The sequence below is a fragment of the Dipodomys merriami genome, unplaced genomic scaffold (genome assembly GCF_024711535.1).
Source record: "Dipodomys merriami isolate MVZ:Mamm:240054 unplaced genomic scaffold, mDipMer1.0.p SCAF_21, whole genome shotgun sequence".
NCBI lineage: Eukaryota > Metazoa > Chordata > Mammalia > Rodentia > Heteromyidae > Dipodomys > Dipodomys merriami.
The window spans coordinates 9,195-28,663 of NW_027203493.1; the positions used below are offsets into that span (position 1 = coordinate 9,195).

Consider the following 19,469-nt stretch of genomic DNA (forward strand, 5'->3'; position numbering starts at 1 on the left):
GATATTGATAGTTCCATTCCACCTCTGTATAGAAAGTATTTTGATCCTATTCACCATCCTTTAACCTCTGTTCAGTTTCTTCCTACGAGTGCCCACACCCCAGACAGTCATGTTCCATCTTCTAATACTCACTTTTATTGAAATGCTTTTTAATTGTTAAAGGGACTTCACCATGGGATTTTATATATCCATCACCACAGTTTAATGATTTTATATATACACGATAAAATGTTATATTGTATGTATGATTATATTATTAGATAACATTATATATTATAGTACTGCAGTATATAATGTACATTAGTATTATAATACTGTTATATATAATAATACAATCTTATATAATTTCGATGAATAGAATTACTATATATAACATGTGTATCTTATATGTGTTTATATATGCTTATTTTAGGTCTAGCATGTACATATGAGAGAAAACATGTGAACTTTGTACTCTTAAACCTGGCTTATTTCATTTCATATGATGATCTCCAGTTCCATCAACCTCTCTGAAATGATGTAATTTCATTCTTTTTCTTAGCTTAATAATATTCATGATACATACATTTTCTTGATTCATTCATGGCCTGTGAGTAGTATTGATAGCTTGACCCTTGTGAATAGTGCTTCCATGAATATGAGCATATAGGCGTCCCCACAATAGTCTGATACACATCCTTTAGAACAAATGTCCAAGAGTGGTAGCACTAGATTGCATGGTAGTTTGTTTTTTTTTTGTTTTTTTTTTTTTGTTTTTTTTTTTTTGCAGTTTGTTAAAGAACATCTATACTGGTTTATTCAGTGCTCACATTTGTTTATGGTCCAAAAGTAGTGTATAAAAAATTGTGCTTTACCCCAAAAAATCCTTGCCTCCATTACTTGCTTACGTTTTTGAAGATGACTATTCTTCCTAGAGTGAGGTGAATTCAAGTATTGTTTCAATGACCATTTCTTTGTCACCAGAGTTAGTATTTCTTTATGTATTGATTGGCCATTTGTAGTTCTTCTGTTTTGGGGGGAGGGGTTGTCAATCATGGACTGTGAACCTAGGGCCTTAGTGCTGTCTCTGAGTTCTTCTGCTCATGGGTAGCACTATACCACTTTGAGCCACAAATCTACTTCCTGGGTTTTTTGGGGAGTGGGTTTAATAGGGGAGAGGATGGTTAATTGGATCTCAGAGTCTAACGATCTTTTCTGCCCATGATCCTCATATATCAGCCTCCTGAATAGGTAGGACTACAGCCACCAGCACATGGCTATTTTGTACTCCTTTTGGGAAGTGTCTGTTCAGTTCTTTTGCCCATTTATTAATTCATCGTTGATTTTTGGAAGTTTGGGGTTTCTTTTATGAGGTTCCTGCATCTATTGAAATGATCATGTGGTTCCTGACCTTACTCCTATTGATGTGATGATTATAACAATTGACTTGGAAATATTGAACCAGCTTTGCATCCCTGGAGTAAATACTGTTTCCTAATTATGTATGTATTTTGATGAGTTGTTGAAGTGATTGGCCAGAATTTTGGTGAGAAGTTCTGCATCAATGTTCATCAAAAACAGATTTATAGTTCTTTCTCTCTCTCTATCTTTTTCTGATAAGTCCTTGTTTGCTTTTGAGATTGAGGGTTATGCTGGCTTCATACAATGAGTTTAGGAGTGAACATTTGCTTTCAATTTCATAGAAAAGTTTGAGGAATACTGGTGTCAGTTCTGCTTTGAAGACCTTATAGAATTCGACTGTGAATCCATCTGGTCATGAGCTTTTCATGTATGGGAGATCTCTTATTGTTTCATTGCTTGATATGGGTCTATTTAGATGGTTTAAATCTTCTTTGAGCCTTATTCTCTCTTCTGTGAACTTTCTATCCACTCCTGAAGGGAGAGGAGGTTTCTGAGTTGTCTACTGTTCATGCTGAAACAGACTTTGCAAGACACAGCTGAGAATGGTTGTTAAGCTATCTATATAAAACTTTGATGGATTGTCTTCCCATTCTGTCTGTCAAACAAGTTGGACTTCCACTTTGACAGTGCACAGACACTAATAAAGATAGCAGAACTTTCTTGATTTCACTCCTCAGGACTCTAAGCATAACACACAAACCTGTCATCCCAAATATGTGTCTACTAATGAACACTTCTGACAAAATCTCAGATGTTATCTTCTTTTTTTATATGGCTTGACATGGCACCAGAGTTCTTATGGTGACTTTGCGTGTCCTCACTGAGAGACTTTGGATATCACATTCATTGGCAAATTGCTCAGCTTCTTCCATTTCAGCTGTTGGCTAATATAGAAATTGCAACAAATCTCAAGTATAATGTAGAAATAATATTTAGCATTGATTAATATTTAATATTTAATTTAAAGAATAGCACATTTCAAATCGATGATACCTAAAATCTTTGTAGAAAGATTCAAGATCTACCTTAAATTTCATGATGTGATATCTTTGGCTGTTTTTAGTGTTATTGTTTTTGGTCTTGAATTATCTCACATAGTCCAATATTTCTTAGGTTTGGGCGGAAAACCATCTTCAGGTGGTGTTTGTTCCAAATGGCCATCGGTGACACCTGTGCAGCCTTTGCTCCCACCTTCATTGTTTACTGTTCCCTGCGATTCTTAGCTGGGTTATCTGTCATGCCTATTTTAGCAAACTCTTCTGTTCTCAGTAAGTAAGTCATTTGATCCTTTCATTTCCTTCTTGACTAGAAATGTCTTGAAGACATGACTTGGAAAAAATGATTATAACCACACAACTATGATTACAAGTGTGTTTTCTTCCAGTTATAGAGTGGACAAGACCTCAATCCCAAGCTTTGTTAGCAATGTTTACTTCCTACAGTACTGGGCAGATGCTGCTGGGAGGACTGGCTTTTTTCTTTCGAAGTTGGACCACACTGCAGCTGATATTATCCATACCTCTGTTGGTCTGCTGCGTGTTATCAAGGTATGGACAATATGTGTGGCCTTTAACTCTAATGAAAGGGGAAATAGAGGCTTAGAGGGAGGACCTGACACTTGGGATCTGTGTATTCTTTGAATGATCCTGTCACCTCACCCACAGTCACCACTGTGCTACTGAGATACAAAGGAGAACAGAATGTACTCTGCGAGGAGGCTGCAGCTGTGGAGTGAGCGCTTTTCTATCTTAACCACAGAATTATTATGGAATCTTTTTTTAATCTCGTTTTAAAGCATATATTCCTTGGAATAAGAGGGGTCTGAGGGAGCTATTTCCACACATGTAAATAATGTACTTTGACAATATTCACACCTTCTATTAGCATGTAAATAATGTACTTTGACCATATTCACACTGGACTTTGACCATATTCACACCTTCTAATCGCTTTTCCAATGCCATCTCCCCCTCCTTTTCAAAATATACTTTTAACTCGTTTAACAGGCTTAACTCTGCTGTTTTTTACAGAATGAAGTTATATTTGCACTCCACCCCCATCAACTACTGACTTAAATCTCCCTGTATTTCTGTGGCTCCCCAGCATTAGAGCCCCTTTTACACTCATAACATACAAGTGCCATATAATATAGAATATATTTAAGTACAGATTTGCAGAGAAGAGTACATGATATGTGTCTTTCAGAGTCTGGTTTTTTTCACTTAACTTGATCTCCAGTTCCATCCATTTTCTATAAAAAACATAAATTTGTTTATCTTTTTGAGTAATAATATGCCACTCTGTGATATTATTTCTAGGACTTATATTCTATTCCATTGGAATACGTATCTTTTTTTCCTACCATTACCATGATGATTCATTACTCTGGCTTTGTAGCACAATTTGAAGCCGAATATTGTGATACCTCCAGCATTGCTTTTTTTGTCCAGGAATGCTTTGACTCGGCAGAGTCTGTTGCACTTCTCTATCAGTTTTAAGATTGCCTTTTCTATTTACGCAAGGCCTGTCAGTAGAATTCTGATGGGGGCTGCATTGAATCAGTAGACAGTTTCAGTAGTATATAAGCATGCGAGGTCTTTCCATCTTTTGCTATCTTCTTTAATTACTTAATGCTTTGTACTTTTTACGTTTTCATCAAAAGTGATAAAATGAGCAAACTCTAAGACTTTAGCCAGCAACTTTCATACTGGTTTTTGATCATACTGTGGAATAAAATTTTCATGTACATTGTTGCCCAGACTGGCTTGAAAGTGTGATCCCCAGATCTCAGCCTCCTGAGTAGCTATAATTAGAAGTGTGAGCACATGTTCCCAGTGTGAAGAATTTTACTGTGTATAAAATCACTGAATAAACTATCTACAGAGATTAATTATATGGCATGTAGATCATATAGGGATATTAACCATTGGAATGTCAATGGATACTCAGACTATTTGTTCATTCCTCCTTGTTGTCTATAATTACTTTCAACAAACAAACACTTAGATACCCTTCCTGTAAGTCCACCAGAGAAGGCAGATTTAATCAGAAATGACTCTACTATGATGTACAAACTCTATATGAAATGGACAGGAAAAGATATTTCAGATTAAAGTTATGTGTAAAATAAGCAGTTAGATGTTTACTGTAGCTCTGCTGTCTTCTTTTTCAGGATGCTGGTAGAGTCTGCTTGGTGGCTGGTTTTTAGCAATCAGCTAGAAAAGGGCTTAGAGGAACTTAGAAGAGTTGCACGTATAAATGGAAAGAAGAATGCTTGGGAGACCCTGAGCATTGAGGTGATCTGAGAAGGGGGCTGATTACTGGGAATAGATGATTTGAACTCACAATCCTACTATTCTGGGTCCTTTAGGCATATCCCAAATTAGAATTTTCTAAGTGAGAAGTTTCTTTGTTTTTGTTTTTTGTTTTTTTCGGTCATGGGGCTTGAAGTCACCGCCTGGATACTGACCCTGAGCTTTTTCGACCAAGGCAACCACTCTATCACTTTGAGCCACCATGCTACATCCGGTTTTCTGTTGATTGATTAGAGATATGAGTCTTGGGAACTTTCCTGCCAAGGCTGGCATTGAACTGGGATCTTCTGTTCTCAGCCTCCTGAGCACGCTGCTTCTAAGTGACACTTGCACATCACCGAATTAGTTCCCCCACAGTCTTATTATTGTGTAGAGAAAGAAGTACCAAATAAAAAATGTGTCTATCTTTTGTCAGAAATCACATCATTGTTTGAATAAAAGAGCAATTTCCCACAAACGACACACATATGGGCAAGGAAGCAGTAACCCTTTCTCACTAGTTCAATAAATCATGGTTCACTTTAGGGAAAACATTAAATATCATTTTAACTTCCATGCATTTCATTCAAAGATTAAATGCTTAGTAGGCAACAAATAGGAACTCTTGCTCTAATCCAAGTGCTTTGGCAGTAATTATATAAAAGTCCTTCTTTCTCTGACATTTACACTGTCAATATCAGAGAGTACTAAGATGTTGCCTATGTAGAAAAGTTCTTTGAAAATCTTTTTTTTTTTTGGTATTTCTTTTCTTGGTTTGGGGTTTGTTGATGTTTTTCTTATTTGTTTTTCTCCATATTTCTAGAACCTAGTTCCTAATATAGCTGGCTCACTCATACATACATTTTACTGACTCATTTTAAAATCTTTGTAGCAGGGCCCTAGTGACTCATGCCTATAATCCTACCTACTCTGGACGCGTAGATGTGAGGATCGAGCCACAAAGCTAGCCCAGGAAGGAATGATTGTGAGGCCCATATCTCCAATTAACCACCCAAAAGCTGGAAGTGATGTTATGACTCAAGTGGCACAGTGGCAGCCATGAACACAAAAGCTCAAGGGCAATGCCTAGCCCCTGAGTTCAAGTCCCAGGAGCAGCTTAACTAAAGAAAGAATTAAATAAATACCTTTGAATACATAAAGTGTGTCAGCACAATGTTGGATATTACTGACGGAATTAACTTCACAGCATCTCTCTGCAAGAAACATTTTAAAATAGGGCAGAAAAATTGAGAGACAGTCTAATACAAAATCGGTGCTAATCCAGTCTATGTGCCAGGCATTGGTGAGAAAACCAGAAAGTGTTCAGCCAGCATTAATGGTCTAGAAAGGACTAAGGTGATAAGAGCTGGAGGAGGCCTTTGACACATCACCAAACTGGGCGGCAGTGGCACTGCGGAGAAACGTGTCCACAGGCTGCTCTGAAAGACAGCAAATGCCACATAAGAAAACGCTAACCAAGGAAGACACAAAGGTTTTATGTTCCCAATCAAAGTAATGTCATCCCTCTGCTATATGAAATAGCACTGTCTCCAAAAGTTTCCTTTCATTACAACCAACATATGCTCAAAGTTCAGAATTTATTTTTCCTAGTGCTGGTACTAAATTAAGGGCCTCTTACATGCTACGAAAATGATCTCCACCTCTAGCCCACAGAATCTTAACATTTTAATGAGGTGTAAATGTGCATGGGACTACTTAAGCATTGTTCTCTGATTATAGAATCTTTCTATATAAATCTGTGAAGCTACAGAGTAAAAAAAAAGTCCACCTGTCCCAAACTCATCCAATATGCAATGATTATATGAGCACTGTGGAAATACTGTATTGTTTTTGTTCAAAAGGGAGAGGTAACATACAAAGGAATCCAGAGCCTAGCTGAATCCAGCTAGGCAAAGGTTAGAAATTCCTATTGTAGTTTTGAAGGCTTGGAAAATTGTAGCATACTGGTCCTCAGCAACAAACTCTTGCCTTTCAATCTGAGCTCTGAATTCTTCACATCTGTCATTAATGATAGATAACATTTGAAATAAACAGTATTACTAAATAGTGTCCCAAGGAACATTTCAGCGACACTTCCTCATTTTGTATTTTGTGTCTTTACTTGGAAAATCTAAAATACTAACTCGCTGATAGAACAGTCTGTCATATCCAGTATTAACTCTCCACAGTCCTAATATAGAAAATGAATAAACTGTTATAAAAATAATAAACACAAGCCAGTCATATCTGCCTCACCCCTGTAATCCTACCTACTCAGGAAGCTGAGAACTTGGGATCAAGACTCAAAGGCTGCTTGAGGTTCTTATCTCCAAAAGATTACACAGAAGAAGGCAAAGAGGGCTGGGAAGGTAGCTCAGTGGTAGAGCCTTTGCCTTGCATGCATGAAGCACTGGGTTTGATTCCTCAGCACTACATAAGCAAAAAGAAAAAAAGCCGGAAGTGATGCTGTGGCTCAAGTGGTAGAGCTCTAACCTTGAGCTGAAGAGCTGAAAGACAGTACCCAGGACCAGAGTTCAGGCCCCAAAACCGGACCCCAAAAAAAAAAATTTAAAAAGAAAAAAAAAACAGAGGAAGGCAAAAGAGTTGCTATGGTCAAGTGGTAGAGTGCTAGCCTTGAGCAAAAGCAGCTCAGGGACAGCACCCAGGCCCTGACTTCAAGCCATAGGACCAACAGACACACACACACACACCCATACCTTTTTAAATGTCAAGGTTCTTTACTGGTTGTTGCCTCAGTATTTAAACAGGCTTTAATCTTATCTAATTCCCCTCTTCCTGAATCTTTCATGGTTCTTCCCACCTGGGAAGAACCCAAACTGGGTTCTGCCCAAGTCCCTACTCTGTAGTTTTCCTTGAAGATACAACATACCACATGTGTTTCATCTTCTAGTATTTAACAATATAATTGGCACATTATTGACATCTCATGAATGCTTTTGACTTTTGTTGTCCAAGTTTGTGAAATCCAACCTGCAGGAGGATTTTGAGGACAACGCCAAGGCAAAAATATCCATTTTTCAGTTGTTCCATGCACCCAGGCTGTGTATGAGAAGCTGCTGCCTGAGTTTTATCAGGTATGTTCCTTTAAATAAATTTATCAACATGTTTTACCTCCAATATCTTATTAGAGAGGAACTACATTTATTCTTTCAAAAACAATAGCAACAGCAGGCCAGGGACTGGGATAGTGCTTGAGTTCAGGACCCTCATAAAGACTACCAGAGACCAAGATCGATGTAATCAGCAGCGAGGTATTTGCTGCAAGCTAGCTCTGTCCTCTGCACACACAACAAACAACTGGTGACGCTGAGAGGCCCGAGCCTGGGGTTTGCAGCCGTTTTATACACTCTTTGGGGAAGGCTGGGGCTTTGCACTCATCATATCATTCCTTGACAACTCAACACACACCCCGGGAAAATCATAAAACATCTCTAATACATGGTTCGTGGGTCCAATGGCTGGAAGGAATTTAGAAAGAGTTATTGGTCGGATCGAGATGTTGATGCGCTTTAAAATTATTGCTTAAAGGGCTGAGAAGGTGGCTCAGTGGTATACCACTTGCCTTGCATGTATGAGGCCCTGGGTTCGATTCCTCAGCAACACATAAGGAAAAAGAAAAAAGCCAGAGGTGGCGCTGTGGCTCAAGTGGTAGAGCGCTAGCCTTGAAATGAAGAGCTGAGGGACAGCATCCAGGCCCAGAGTTCAGGCCCCACAACTGTACCAAAAAAAAAAAAAAAATTAATGGCTAAAGTCACAGGGTGGTGCAAGGGAGTACATGCAGAACTGTAGGACTTTCTGGTTAGATATTGGTCACTATTTCTAGGTGGGGTGCTGTCTGGAATCTCAGGCAATTTGGCTTATCTTAGGTAAGCATCATCTGTAGTTTTCCAAGGACTGTTTCTACTTAGCTTTCTGTGGAATTTTCTGGCTTTTGGATTGCAGTAAGTCAGAGGCTAAATTCCAGAATAAAATGAGGTCTCAGGTAAATTATTGGTCAGGTATTTCACTGGTGGCTCACGCCTGTAATCCTAGCTACTCAAAAGGCTGAGATGTGAGGATCACAGTTCAAAGCCAGCTCAGGGTGGGAAAAGTCCATAAGACCCTTATCTCCATTAAAGGACTAAGAAAATACCAGATAGTGTAGCTGTGGCTAAAGTAGTACAGTGCTAGCCTTGAGCACCAAGAGGTTCAGGGACTACATGCAGGCCCTGAGTTCAGGCCCCAGGACTCTCAAAAACAAAACAAAACAAAACAAAACAGTGGCAGCATTATATACAACAAATCAATACATAAGAGAAGAAAAATGATGTTAAAGGGTTTATGTTTAATTACCACCTTTTAAGGTTACCTTATGAGATCTCTCAGTGAGACTGAACTACAGAAATATGGAAATCACATTCCAGAACAAAGTTCAGCACTGCATATTAGCATATGGAGTAGTCTACTGTGAAACATATTTGAACATTTTATCTTTTTAGTTTTTATTGAAATAGAACTTACATAAAGAAAATTGCAGCGAGGCTCAGAGGCTCACAACATGATTCTAAGTGTTCTAAGTGCTGATGTTGGGAGGATCTCAGTTCAAGGCCAACTCAGACAAAAAGTTCACAAGACCTCATCTCAACCAATCAGAAGAAAAGGGTGGTGTCATCACAGCTATGCAGGGGCATAAACAGCCAGGTTTGGGTCTTGGCTGGCTCTGGCAAAAAGCAAGACTCTCTTTGAAAAATAACAAAAAGAAAAAGGAGCTGGGGTTGTGGCTCAAGTAACAGAATCCAAGTTCTCATGCCTGACATAAGACACCATTACAAAAATGAAAAAGGCACAAATTCTGTGTTCATCAAGATCTATGTTATAAATCCATAGACCCATAAATTAGCCAACCAAATGAGCACATTTTCATTCCTTGAATCATTTTTCTTCTACCTTAATCCCATTAAGAAAAATGATAACCATACTTTTCCGTCTCTTTCTGAGATTAATTTGCTTCTTTATTAAAAAAAAAAAAAAAGCTTTTGTTAGCCCTTGAGTTCTGTTATGGGGAAAAGAGTCCACTACTCAGAGATAGCCTCAAGTAAAAAGATGACTTTACTGCCGAAGAGGAAATCTGACCGGACAGGGATGCGGCACACATGAAAACTCTGACCCTGAATGGCCCACAAGCTAGGGTTTTTAAAGGCAAAATCCATGTGGTCAAGCCTGGCCACAGGCAGGTGGCCGAACGGTTTACAACACCCACATAAAGAAGTGCATATTTATGTCAGTGGCCAGTGGAGTTAGAGTCCATCTCATACTATCTGTTATAACTAACCTATCATTCTGATTTGATTAGGTGAGTGAAATTGGGGGGCCCACACAAAGCAAGCAGGTATTCTTTCTCCTGGGGGCAGGATAGGGATGGATGTCAGGGCTGATCTACTATTGTTAACCAAACAGGGCTGATCTTATCTGGGTTACTGATAAGCAAACAGGGCTGCAGATCTAACAACTTACCACAACAATCAGCAGGGCTTTCCACATTTTCTGGGGTCTCAATAAACTTCATATTTCCTGACCCTGGCGGCTACTGAGAAACCAGTATTTTGATTTTCATGACTAGTGGGAACTCCTGGTATATTAACAAAGGAGGTACGTTTGGCTTCCCCTAACAAATTCCAAGTTAATAAAAAGAAAAAAATGCCCTATGTGTATGTTGGGTGTGTTTGCTGATCCTGGGGCTGGAACTTGGGACCTTGGCATTGTCCCTTAGCTTGTTTGCTCAAGGCCAACACTTTTCCAGTTAAGGCATACCTCCACTCGGCCTGAGTTACACACACTTTTTGCACAGGCTAGCTTTGAACCTTAAACCTCAGATCTCAGCCACCCCCCTCTCTCTTTCTCTCTTTTTCTTTTTGTCGGTCATGAACCTAACTCTGGCCCTTGGCATTGTACCTCAGCTCTTTAGCACAAGGCTAGCAATCTACCACTTGAGCCACAGAGCCACTCCCAGCTTTTTCTGCTTATGTGATTTTGAAGAATCTAGTCAGTTAGTCAGTAGTGATGAAGAAACAGAGAAATTTGAAATTCATGAAGAATTTTTACCAAAATACATTATAGGCAAGAAAGTATGAGTCACAATGATTTGGACCTAAATCTAATGTCTACTGATACATTTGTGTGCACCTGCTGTGAATCTTGTACTATTTCCCCAGGGAAAGCAAGGAATTCACTGATCTTTTTTTTTTTTTTTTTTTGGTCGGTCATGGGGCTTAAACTCTGGGCCTGGGCCCTGTCCCTGAGCGCTTAAGCTCAAGGTGAACACTCTACAGCTTGAGCCACAGCGCCACTTCCGGTTTTCATAAGAGTCTCACGGACTTGAACCAGGATCCTCACAGCTCAGCCTCCTGAGTAGCTAGGATTACAGGTGTGAGTCACCGGCTCCCGGCTTCGCTGATCTTCTTTTCCTTTGTATCTGAAATTAATTTGCTCTATCATTTTAAATGTGTTTTTATTCTTTTAACTTCAGAATAGCACTCGCCATACCCTTCTATGGCCTGACACTCAACCTGCAGCACCTGGGGAGCAACATCTTTCTGTTCCAGATTCTCTTTGGCCTTGTCACACTCATCAGCAGATTCGTTCCCTTCTTGGTATTGAATTATCTGGGCCGAAAACAAAGTCAGATACTATTCATGTTCCTCACAGGACTTTCGATTCTGGTCAGCACCTTTTTGTCCCCAGGTGAGAAATGAGTTGGGGAAAAGTAAGTAATGTCTCCTATCTTCCAGAAATTTCTTTGGTTTACTCATCTGGGCCAAAAGAATGGCATCACCATGGATAACCAGAGGATCCCATGAAGTTAATGTGAAGACTTAGAAGCTGTCCCTACAGCAGTTTTTGACAAAACTTGGGCTCTTACTGAGCCAAAGTTCTTAAGGAGCCAATATACGGACCCGAGGCTGTCCTTATCAAATCTACAATAAATCTAAACATCATTGCCACTAATACCTAACAATTTCTTTAGAACTAATTGCATGCATTGTGTTATCAAAGATCTTGCGATTGTTAACCCAGGAAGACACACAATCCCCTCCCTGGAATTAATTTTTCCAATTTATCAAGTCTTTCTATCTTGGTCATTCTCTCCTTTGTTATATTCTAAATGCAACAGTTTAAAAAAAGAGGCTCATTGATTTGAATGAAGGGTTTTGTTGTTGTTGATTTGGGGGGTTGGGGGCCGGGATTCAGTCCTGGAGCTTGAACTCAGGGCCTGGTTCCTGTCTCTAAACTCTTTGGCTTGACTACCACTCTACCACTTTGAGCAGGAGCATCACTTACAGTATTGTGGTGGTTAATCAGTGATAAGGGTCTAATGGACTTTCCTGCCCAGGTTGCCTTTGAACTGCCATCCTCAGATCTCAACGTTCTATATTGCTAGAATTTCAGGTATGTACCAGGAACACCAGGCCACTGGAATAAGATTTAGAAAAACAAAAACAAAAAACAAAAAATAACAACAACAAAATCCCTTGCCTTCAGGTAGAGAGAAAGAATACAACAGGAAAAAGACAAGACACTAACCTAAGTATGGTATTTAATTTTTTTTCTTATAAAAGAGATATAAGAGGGGTTATGATTGTGTCAGTCAGGTAAGAGTACATTTCTATTTGTCACCCCTTCAGTCAGTATAATCCAGTTTTTGTTTTATAATATATTCCTAAATAGCAAATAGATGAAGAAACTCACCCATCACAATTTACTATATTAATTGCATGGCGTTAAGTGATGATTGTGGGGACTACATTGGTCCCCTCCATCATGTTCTCAAGGCAGGAATGTATTTGAAGAAGCTAGAACTGTATACTCCCTTCTATATCCTGCTGCCAGCTGGCTCTCCTCTGAAAGTACCTTCGTTTTTAATCATATCTTTGACTACTTTTATTAGGCTTCAAAACTTTTTTCATTTTCTGTGTCAGTGATTCCCAACACAGCACTAGAGTTCTCATAGGAGTCCTAATGCTAAAATTTTAAAATCCTGGCTTGTTATCTAGATCCTGCTTTCTTCACAAAGTTCACTCCCAACGGAATCCAGTTCTCTTGTTAGTACATCTGCTGGAATACCTGTCCTATGTCAAGAAATAATCTCCTGTTGTTAGTTCTAAACTGTTGAAGGCATGAGTCATTAATGCCTGGGATTTTTATCCATGTATTCCTACCACATCCTGAACAACAACAACAACAACAAAAAGAGCATTTCCTGACTTTCCGTGCCTCTGCCATGACTGATAAAACTCAAATGGGCAGGGAGAGTTGCAGCAAATGTTTTCCATTCCTTCATTCAGTGCTTAAGCCCAAACATACTAGAGTCTGCTTTCACTAGCTCATCTGTTACATGGTTTCTGCTAGGTCCTGTTTGTTTATCACATGTTTCTTGCTAGCAAATCCCTCCAATAGAACTTCTCATAATTGTTTGGGGTAGACAGATTTCTCTAGTCATGTATGCCTGCCTCTGATGTGTCTTCCTCTCTACAGAAACTCAGCAGACCCTGCGCATGGTTTTAGCAATTCTGGGAATTGGTGCTGATACCTCTGGCCTCACAACCTATTCAATTCACTATATGGAGCTCATCCCAACTGTAGTGAGGTACTGTCTCTCAAGTTTAAGATATCCTGGGCTACATAACAATTAAAAATTACAAAACAAACCTGATGTGTTTCCAGAGAAGATTTTCTGAACTAATAACATTTATTGGGGGGACAAAAATTAAAACTTCTCAAGTTTCAAAAAAATAATAAAACATTTAAATATTTAGAAGGACCATATCTCTACATAATAAAGGCTATATATTTAAACTGATAGGCAACACTGTACTAAGAAGGAAAAAATAAAGTTATTTCCTGTAAAGTCAAGGATCAGAAGTGGAACTGTGCCTTACAGTAGTAGGCTTGAGGAATAGAGGCCTTGAGCTCAAGCCCCCAAACCACCACCAACAACCAAACAACAACAACAACAACAACCAGGAAAGAGGAAAAATCAGTTGTTTTTCTATTTACCAATAATAATGAGGTCAGAAAGAAAAGAGTTGCACTTGCAATCGCCTCACAAATTAAACACCTGCAAGTAAAGCCAACGCAGGAGATGAAAGGCTTCTACAATAAAAATGATACATTTTAAGAAAGAAGCCGTGATTTTTTTCATAGATGACCCATATCACTTTTATTTGTGGTGCTGGTCCTGGGACTTGATCTCAGAGCCTAACTACTGTCTGTGGCTGCTTCTGCTTGGGTGGTACTAATTTTTTTTTTTAAAGAAGCCAATAAAGTTAAAAAGAAAATGGATCTCCCATGTTCATGAATCAGGAGAATAAATAAGGTGGTGAACTACTGAAGGGAATCTAGTTTCAATACAAGCTGTTCCAAAATTCCAATATCATTTTATACAAATAGAAAAAAGTCAATTCTGAGGTTCATGAGATTACACAAGATTGCACAAGATCTTAACTAGCCAAAGCAATCCGGAACTAACAGGACACTGCTAGAGATGTCATACTTCCCAACATCAAAATACACTATTGAGACACAGTAACAAAAAACAAATCATACAAACAAAAAAAGTAGACAGCTAGATGATAGAAGAGAAGAGAAGACACAGGAAAAAAAACACACAACTTCTGGCCATCTGATCTTAAACAAAGGGGAAAAACTTACATTCAAAAAAGATAGCCTCTTTAACAAATAGTTGGAGAAACAATATATAAATAAATATAAGCAATTCAGAGTACATTACTATCTCTCACTCCTTACAAAAATCAATTTAATACAAAATGGATCAAGACACTAATTATGGCCTGAAACTTTTAAACTGATTGTAGAAAGCACAGACAAAGAACCAAAGATGTTTTCATAGGTGATAGCTTTCTGAATAACACTCTAATTGATCAGCAAGTAGAATCAAGAATTGAGACAAGGAGCTAGGAAGGTGGCTCAGTGGTAGAGTGCTTGCCTTGCATGCCTGAGGCCCTGGTTTGATTCCTCAGCACCACATAAGCAAAAAGATAAAAGCCGGAAGTGGCGCTGTGGCTCAAGTGGTAGAGCGCTAGCCTTGAGCCAAAGAGCTGAGGGACAGTGCCTAGACCCAGAGTTCAGGCCCAAGACCGGACCCCCAAAAAAAAAAAAAAAAGAATTGAGACAAGACTTCTGAATTGTGAAAGAAATGATTACCAGGTGACCAGAGAGACAACAGAATGGAAAAAAAAAATGCATTTAAACTGTTAATCAGATAAAGGATTAATATACAGTGCATAGGAAGATCTCAAAGAATTAAACAGCAAAAAACAATCCAATTAATCATTCACTCATAAATAATCATTAATTAACCAGCAAACATTGGAAGCGTTAATGAGAAGGAGATGGGGGTGATTATGGCTGAAATACTTTATGTGTGTATAATGAATAAAAACGGTGAAACGTGTAAAAATTGTTTCAAAAGGGAGAGAGGGAAGATAAGAAAGAATAAAACAGGGTAAATGAGATTAAGGTAGATTGTGGATAAATCACATAATATAAGAATTATCACAATACTAATTCCTTTTTACAAAAAACATGAATAAAAAAGGGAAGACTATGATTTCATTAAAGGACATGGCACGTTGCTAGACACAAAAATTAAATGAGGTGCTGGGAGGGTTGCTCAGTGGTAGAACGCTTGCCTTGCATGCTTGAAGGAGGCCTTGGGTTCGATTCCTCAGCACTACATAAGCAAAAAGAAAAAAACAGGAAGTGGCCCTGTGGCTCAAATTGTAGAGCACTAGCCTTGAGCTGAAGAGCTGAGAGACAGCAAGCGGGCCCAGAATTCAGGCCCCACGACCGGACCAAAAAAAAAAAAAAAAGAAAAAAAAAGAAAAAAAGAAAATGAATAAAAAATAATTGAAAGCTGACTCTCAAAAGTGCTCATGCCTGTAATCCTAGCTGCTTAGGAGGCTGAAATCTGAAGATCACAGTTTGAAACCAGCTCAGGCAAGAGTTCATAAGAGTCTAATCTCCAATTAACCAAAGAAAGACAGTACTGGAGCTGTGGCTCAAGTAGTAGAGGACTGGCCTTCAGAGAAAAGCTCAGGGACAGTACCCACACCCTGAGTTCAAGCCCTAGGACTAGAAGAAAAAGTTAAACTGTGGGTTGTAAGTTGAGTATATATCCTTTATTATATTGAGAGAGATGCTCCATCTAAATCATTCATTTAGTGTTGTAGGTATCCCTATTTGAAGAATAATGAAACTAAGGGTTCTAAATCATTAGCAGTAAGTGTGACAATTGACAACTGGCTGCCAGAGCCTATGTGTTTAATAACTTTATTGTGTTGCTTCCAAAATGAAATGAAGACAATAAATAAAATTTACTTGATGCAGGCATGATGTCAGATACCTGAAATCCAAGAAGTTGTGAGAGCAAGTCAGGACAGTCTCCTCCTTGTCTACATAGGAAGATCAAGGCTTTAAAAAAAGAAAAGGAGGAAGTGGCACTGTGGCTCAAGTGGTAGAGCGCTAACCTTAGGCTGAAGAGCTAAGGGACATGTCCGTCCCAGTACCAGAGTTCAAGACCCATATCCAAAAAAAAACAATGTGAAAAAGAAAAAGAAGATATACAAGTAAAGTTCTTAAATATTTTCTTTATTATTTTGTTCGCAATCTAAGGACAACCATTGGAGGAATCACTGAACTTTTCGGCAGAGTAGGGGCAGTGATGGCGCCTCTCTTTATGACCTTAGCAGTGTATTCTCCCCACCTGCCCTGGATTCTCTATGGAGCCTTCCCCATCCTTTCTGTCCTTGCAGTCCTCTGCCTTCCAGAAACAAGAAATCGACCTCTCCCTAACACTATCCAGGATGTGGAAAATGAGTAAGTAAACACTCCAGTGGGCACCTGACTAGGCAGGGACTGTGTCCTGTATCTGTGACCAGGGATATTCTGTGTGTATACAAGTCACTTATTCATTATCAACCTCATCCCTATCCACAAAACTGTTTGTTATTGTTATTGTTCTTACTCTTAAGTAGCTCTACAAAGGAGTTGCCATTTATCAAGGTATTTTGTGATATGATGAATCTTCATCAATGTCATCCCTTTCAGCATTCTCACCAACCCCTCCCCTCACTCTTCTTAATTTTGTGGGGTGGCATTGCATTCTTGAGTTTGAACACTCCTCTGAGGCTCTCTAGATCACACAGGCTGCCTGTTGGTTTTTGATTTTTTATTAACATCGATTTGTTTGTTATACAATGATGCATAGTGATCAGAGTCACCTTCCTCCACTCTCCCTCCTCCTCTTTTCTCTTCCCAAATCAATCTCATCAGGTTGACACAGGCTGTCTTACACCAGTAAGTTTAGTGGTAGAAAGGTACAATTCAGTCAAACTTATACATGTCATATAGTCTGTGCTTTTACGAGAAATACACATTTGCCAGGTAGCAATTCAGGATGCTGAGATCTGAGGATCTGAGTATCACAGTTCAAAGCCAGCCCAAGCACAAATGTCCCCATAATGAGGCTCATGTCTCTAATTAACCACTCAAACACTGGAAGTGGAAATGTGACTCAAGATGGTGGAGGACTAGCCTTGAGCAAAAGAGATCAGGACAGGGGCTGGGAAGTTGGCTCATTGGTAGAGCACTTGCCTTGCATGCCTGAGGCCCTCGGTTCAATTCCTCAGCACCACCTAAGAAAAAAGAAAAAAATGGAAGTGGTGCTGTGGCTCAAGTGGTAGAGCACTAGCTTTGAGCTGAAGAGCTGAAGGACAGCGTCCAAGCCCAGAGTTTAGGACCAGAACATGATTCCCCACACCCCCCCCCCCAAACAAAAAAGAAAAAGAGAGATCAGGACAGAACCCAGGCTCTGAGTTCAAGCCCCACAACTGACCCAAAAATATTTACAAAAGAAAAGAAAGAAACATAGATTGCTTATATTTTCTCAGAAATGAGGTGAAAATTAAATATCTTCTTCTCAGATCCCTGGTTTTATTTCCCATCAGCCCAATCAGTGCTCAATATATTATGGGCAAAGGTGTGAGTTTATCACATAGACACACCCTGGGTATTTCTTCAGGCAAAGGAGAATTGTGGAATTAAAACCAGGCAAAAAACAAACAAATCCTCTTCTTGCATAGTTGAACAAGTTCCTCAATAATTGGATAGTATAAGATTTAACCAAAGTTTCTGCCAAAGGCAATGGAAATTTTGAGGAAGAAGAATTTAAGAAATATGAAACTAACATATAAGATGCACACCTATGGCTCACACCTATAGTCCTAGTCACTCAGGAGGCTGAAATCTGAGGATCATCATGGTTAGAAGCCAGCCTGGGCAGGAAAATCCAAGAGACCTATTCTCTCCACTTAACCACCACAAATCAAAATGGATATGTGGCCCAAGTGGTAGAGCAGTAGCTTTCAGCACAGCAGCTCAGGTACAGTACCAAGGCCCTGAGTTCATGCCCCAGGATACACACACACACACACACACACACACACACACACACACACACACAATTTAAAATGAGGAAAAATTTATAATCCCTTATAGTTTGTGTTCTCCATTTGATTTTTTCCAAACACAAATGTCTAAATGACAGTGTTACAAGAAGAAACAGTCAGTACCATCTCCCTCAGCATGGGTTGGTGTCAAGGCCAGTGTGAAGCCCTCTAATATTGGGGCACAAAGGTGCCAGGCAGAGACTGTCCTCAGGCATGCAGGAATTATGTGCTTAATCTACATCTTCTTTGTCTTCTGATTTTGTTTTTGTTTCGATTTTTTTACTTCACAGCAAAACTGCTTCAAGAAAAGTAAACAAGGAAGATATTTCCGTGAAAATCACACAATTTTAAGGAATTCCGGAGAGTTGATCCAAACAAGCCCAAAATAGGGCTCACTCCAGTAGGGATGAAATCATCCAGAAGACAAGCAACCAATGCTGATGAGGATGGGGAGGGAGAGGAACTCTCCTGTACTATTAGTGGGACTGTAGACTAGTGCACTCACTATGGAAATCAGTGCAGATATTGAGGTCAGCCCAAGCAAAAGTGTGTAAAGACCTCATCATAACTACCAAAAGATAGGCATAGTTGTGCGTGCTGTCATATACTGTCATCCAGGAAGAAGGGAAGTATTAAAACGACTGTGGTTTAAGCTGGCTGGGGCATAAATGTGAGACCTTATTTAGAAAAGAAAGAAAGAAAAATATCTAGCAGTGTGGTTCATGTGGTAGAGAGCTTGCATGGCAAGTATGAGGTCATGATTTCAAAAGGCACTACAATAAAAGCCCAACAAGGAAGTGGCGCTGTGGCTCAAGTGGTAGAGTGCTCGCCTTGAGCTGAAGAGCACAGGGAAAGCGCCCAAGTCCAGAGTTCAAGCACCACGAAAGACTAAAAATAAATAAATAAATAAAATTAAATGGTACCACTTTTTTTAAAAAAAAGCCCAACAAAAACCAAAGCATCAAACACCTTGTACATTGTGTTTACAACACACAAGAGACAACTGACAGAATGGGAGAAAGTCTTGACCAGCTATGCAATAGATAAAGGTACCATATCCAGATTATACAAATGTAGCAGAATTACCTCAGGAATAATGATGGTCAGCTAACAGCAAATACAGGAGATATTCCTTCATGTAATTCCCTTAAAATTAAGGGAATAAAGACATTTAGGGGAAAATGAGACAGGATAACTTAAGGAAACTGAGTCCTGGTGAAGGCAACTGAGAAATATAGAATTTTAAAAC

At 39.2% G+C, this 19,469-nt stretch overlaps 1 protein-coding gene across 1 annotated transcript; it reads left to right on the forward strand.

Moving 5' to 3' along the window:
* Positions 1 to 1,626: 1,626 nt before the first annotated feature.
* LOC138833777 (steroid transmembrane transporter SLC22A24-like) lies at positions 1,627 to 19,132 on the forward strand. Its single transcript, XM_070032070.1, has 8 exons — positions 1,627 to 2,669; positions 2,786 to 2,948; positions 4,574 to 4,697; positions 7,671 to 7,789; positions 11,221 to 11,435; positions 13,227 to 13,338; positions 16,386 to 16,589; positions 18,511 to 19,132. Exons 1-8 carry the CDS (start codon positions 2,555 to 2,557, stop codon positions 18,569 to 18,571), a joined length of 1,113 nt encoding a protein of 370 aa, XP_069888171.1. The 5' UTR covers positions 1,627 to 2,554; the 3' UTR covers positions 18,572 to 19,132.
* Positions 19,133 to 19,469: the final 337 nt, after the last annotated feature.

Coding starts and splice junctions, on each gene's coding strand:
- LOC138833777 (XM_070032070.1), top strand. CDS start 2,555: ATGGCCATCGGTGACACCTGTGCAGCCTTTGCTCCCACCTTCATTGTT. Junction 13,339..16,385: donor CTCATCCCAACTGTAGTGAG/GTACTGTCTCTC, acceptor TCGCAATCTAAG/GACAACCATTGGAGGAATCA. Junction 16,590..18,510: donor ATCCAGGATGTGGAAAATGA/GTAAGTAAACAC, acceptor TTTACTTCACAG/CAAAACTGCTTCAAGAAAAG.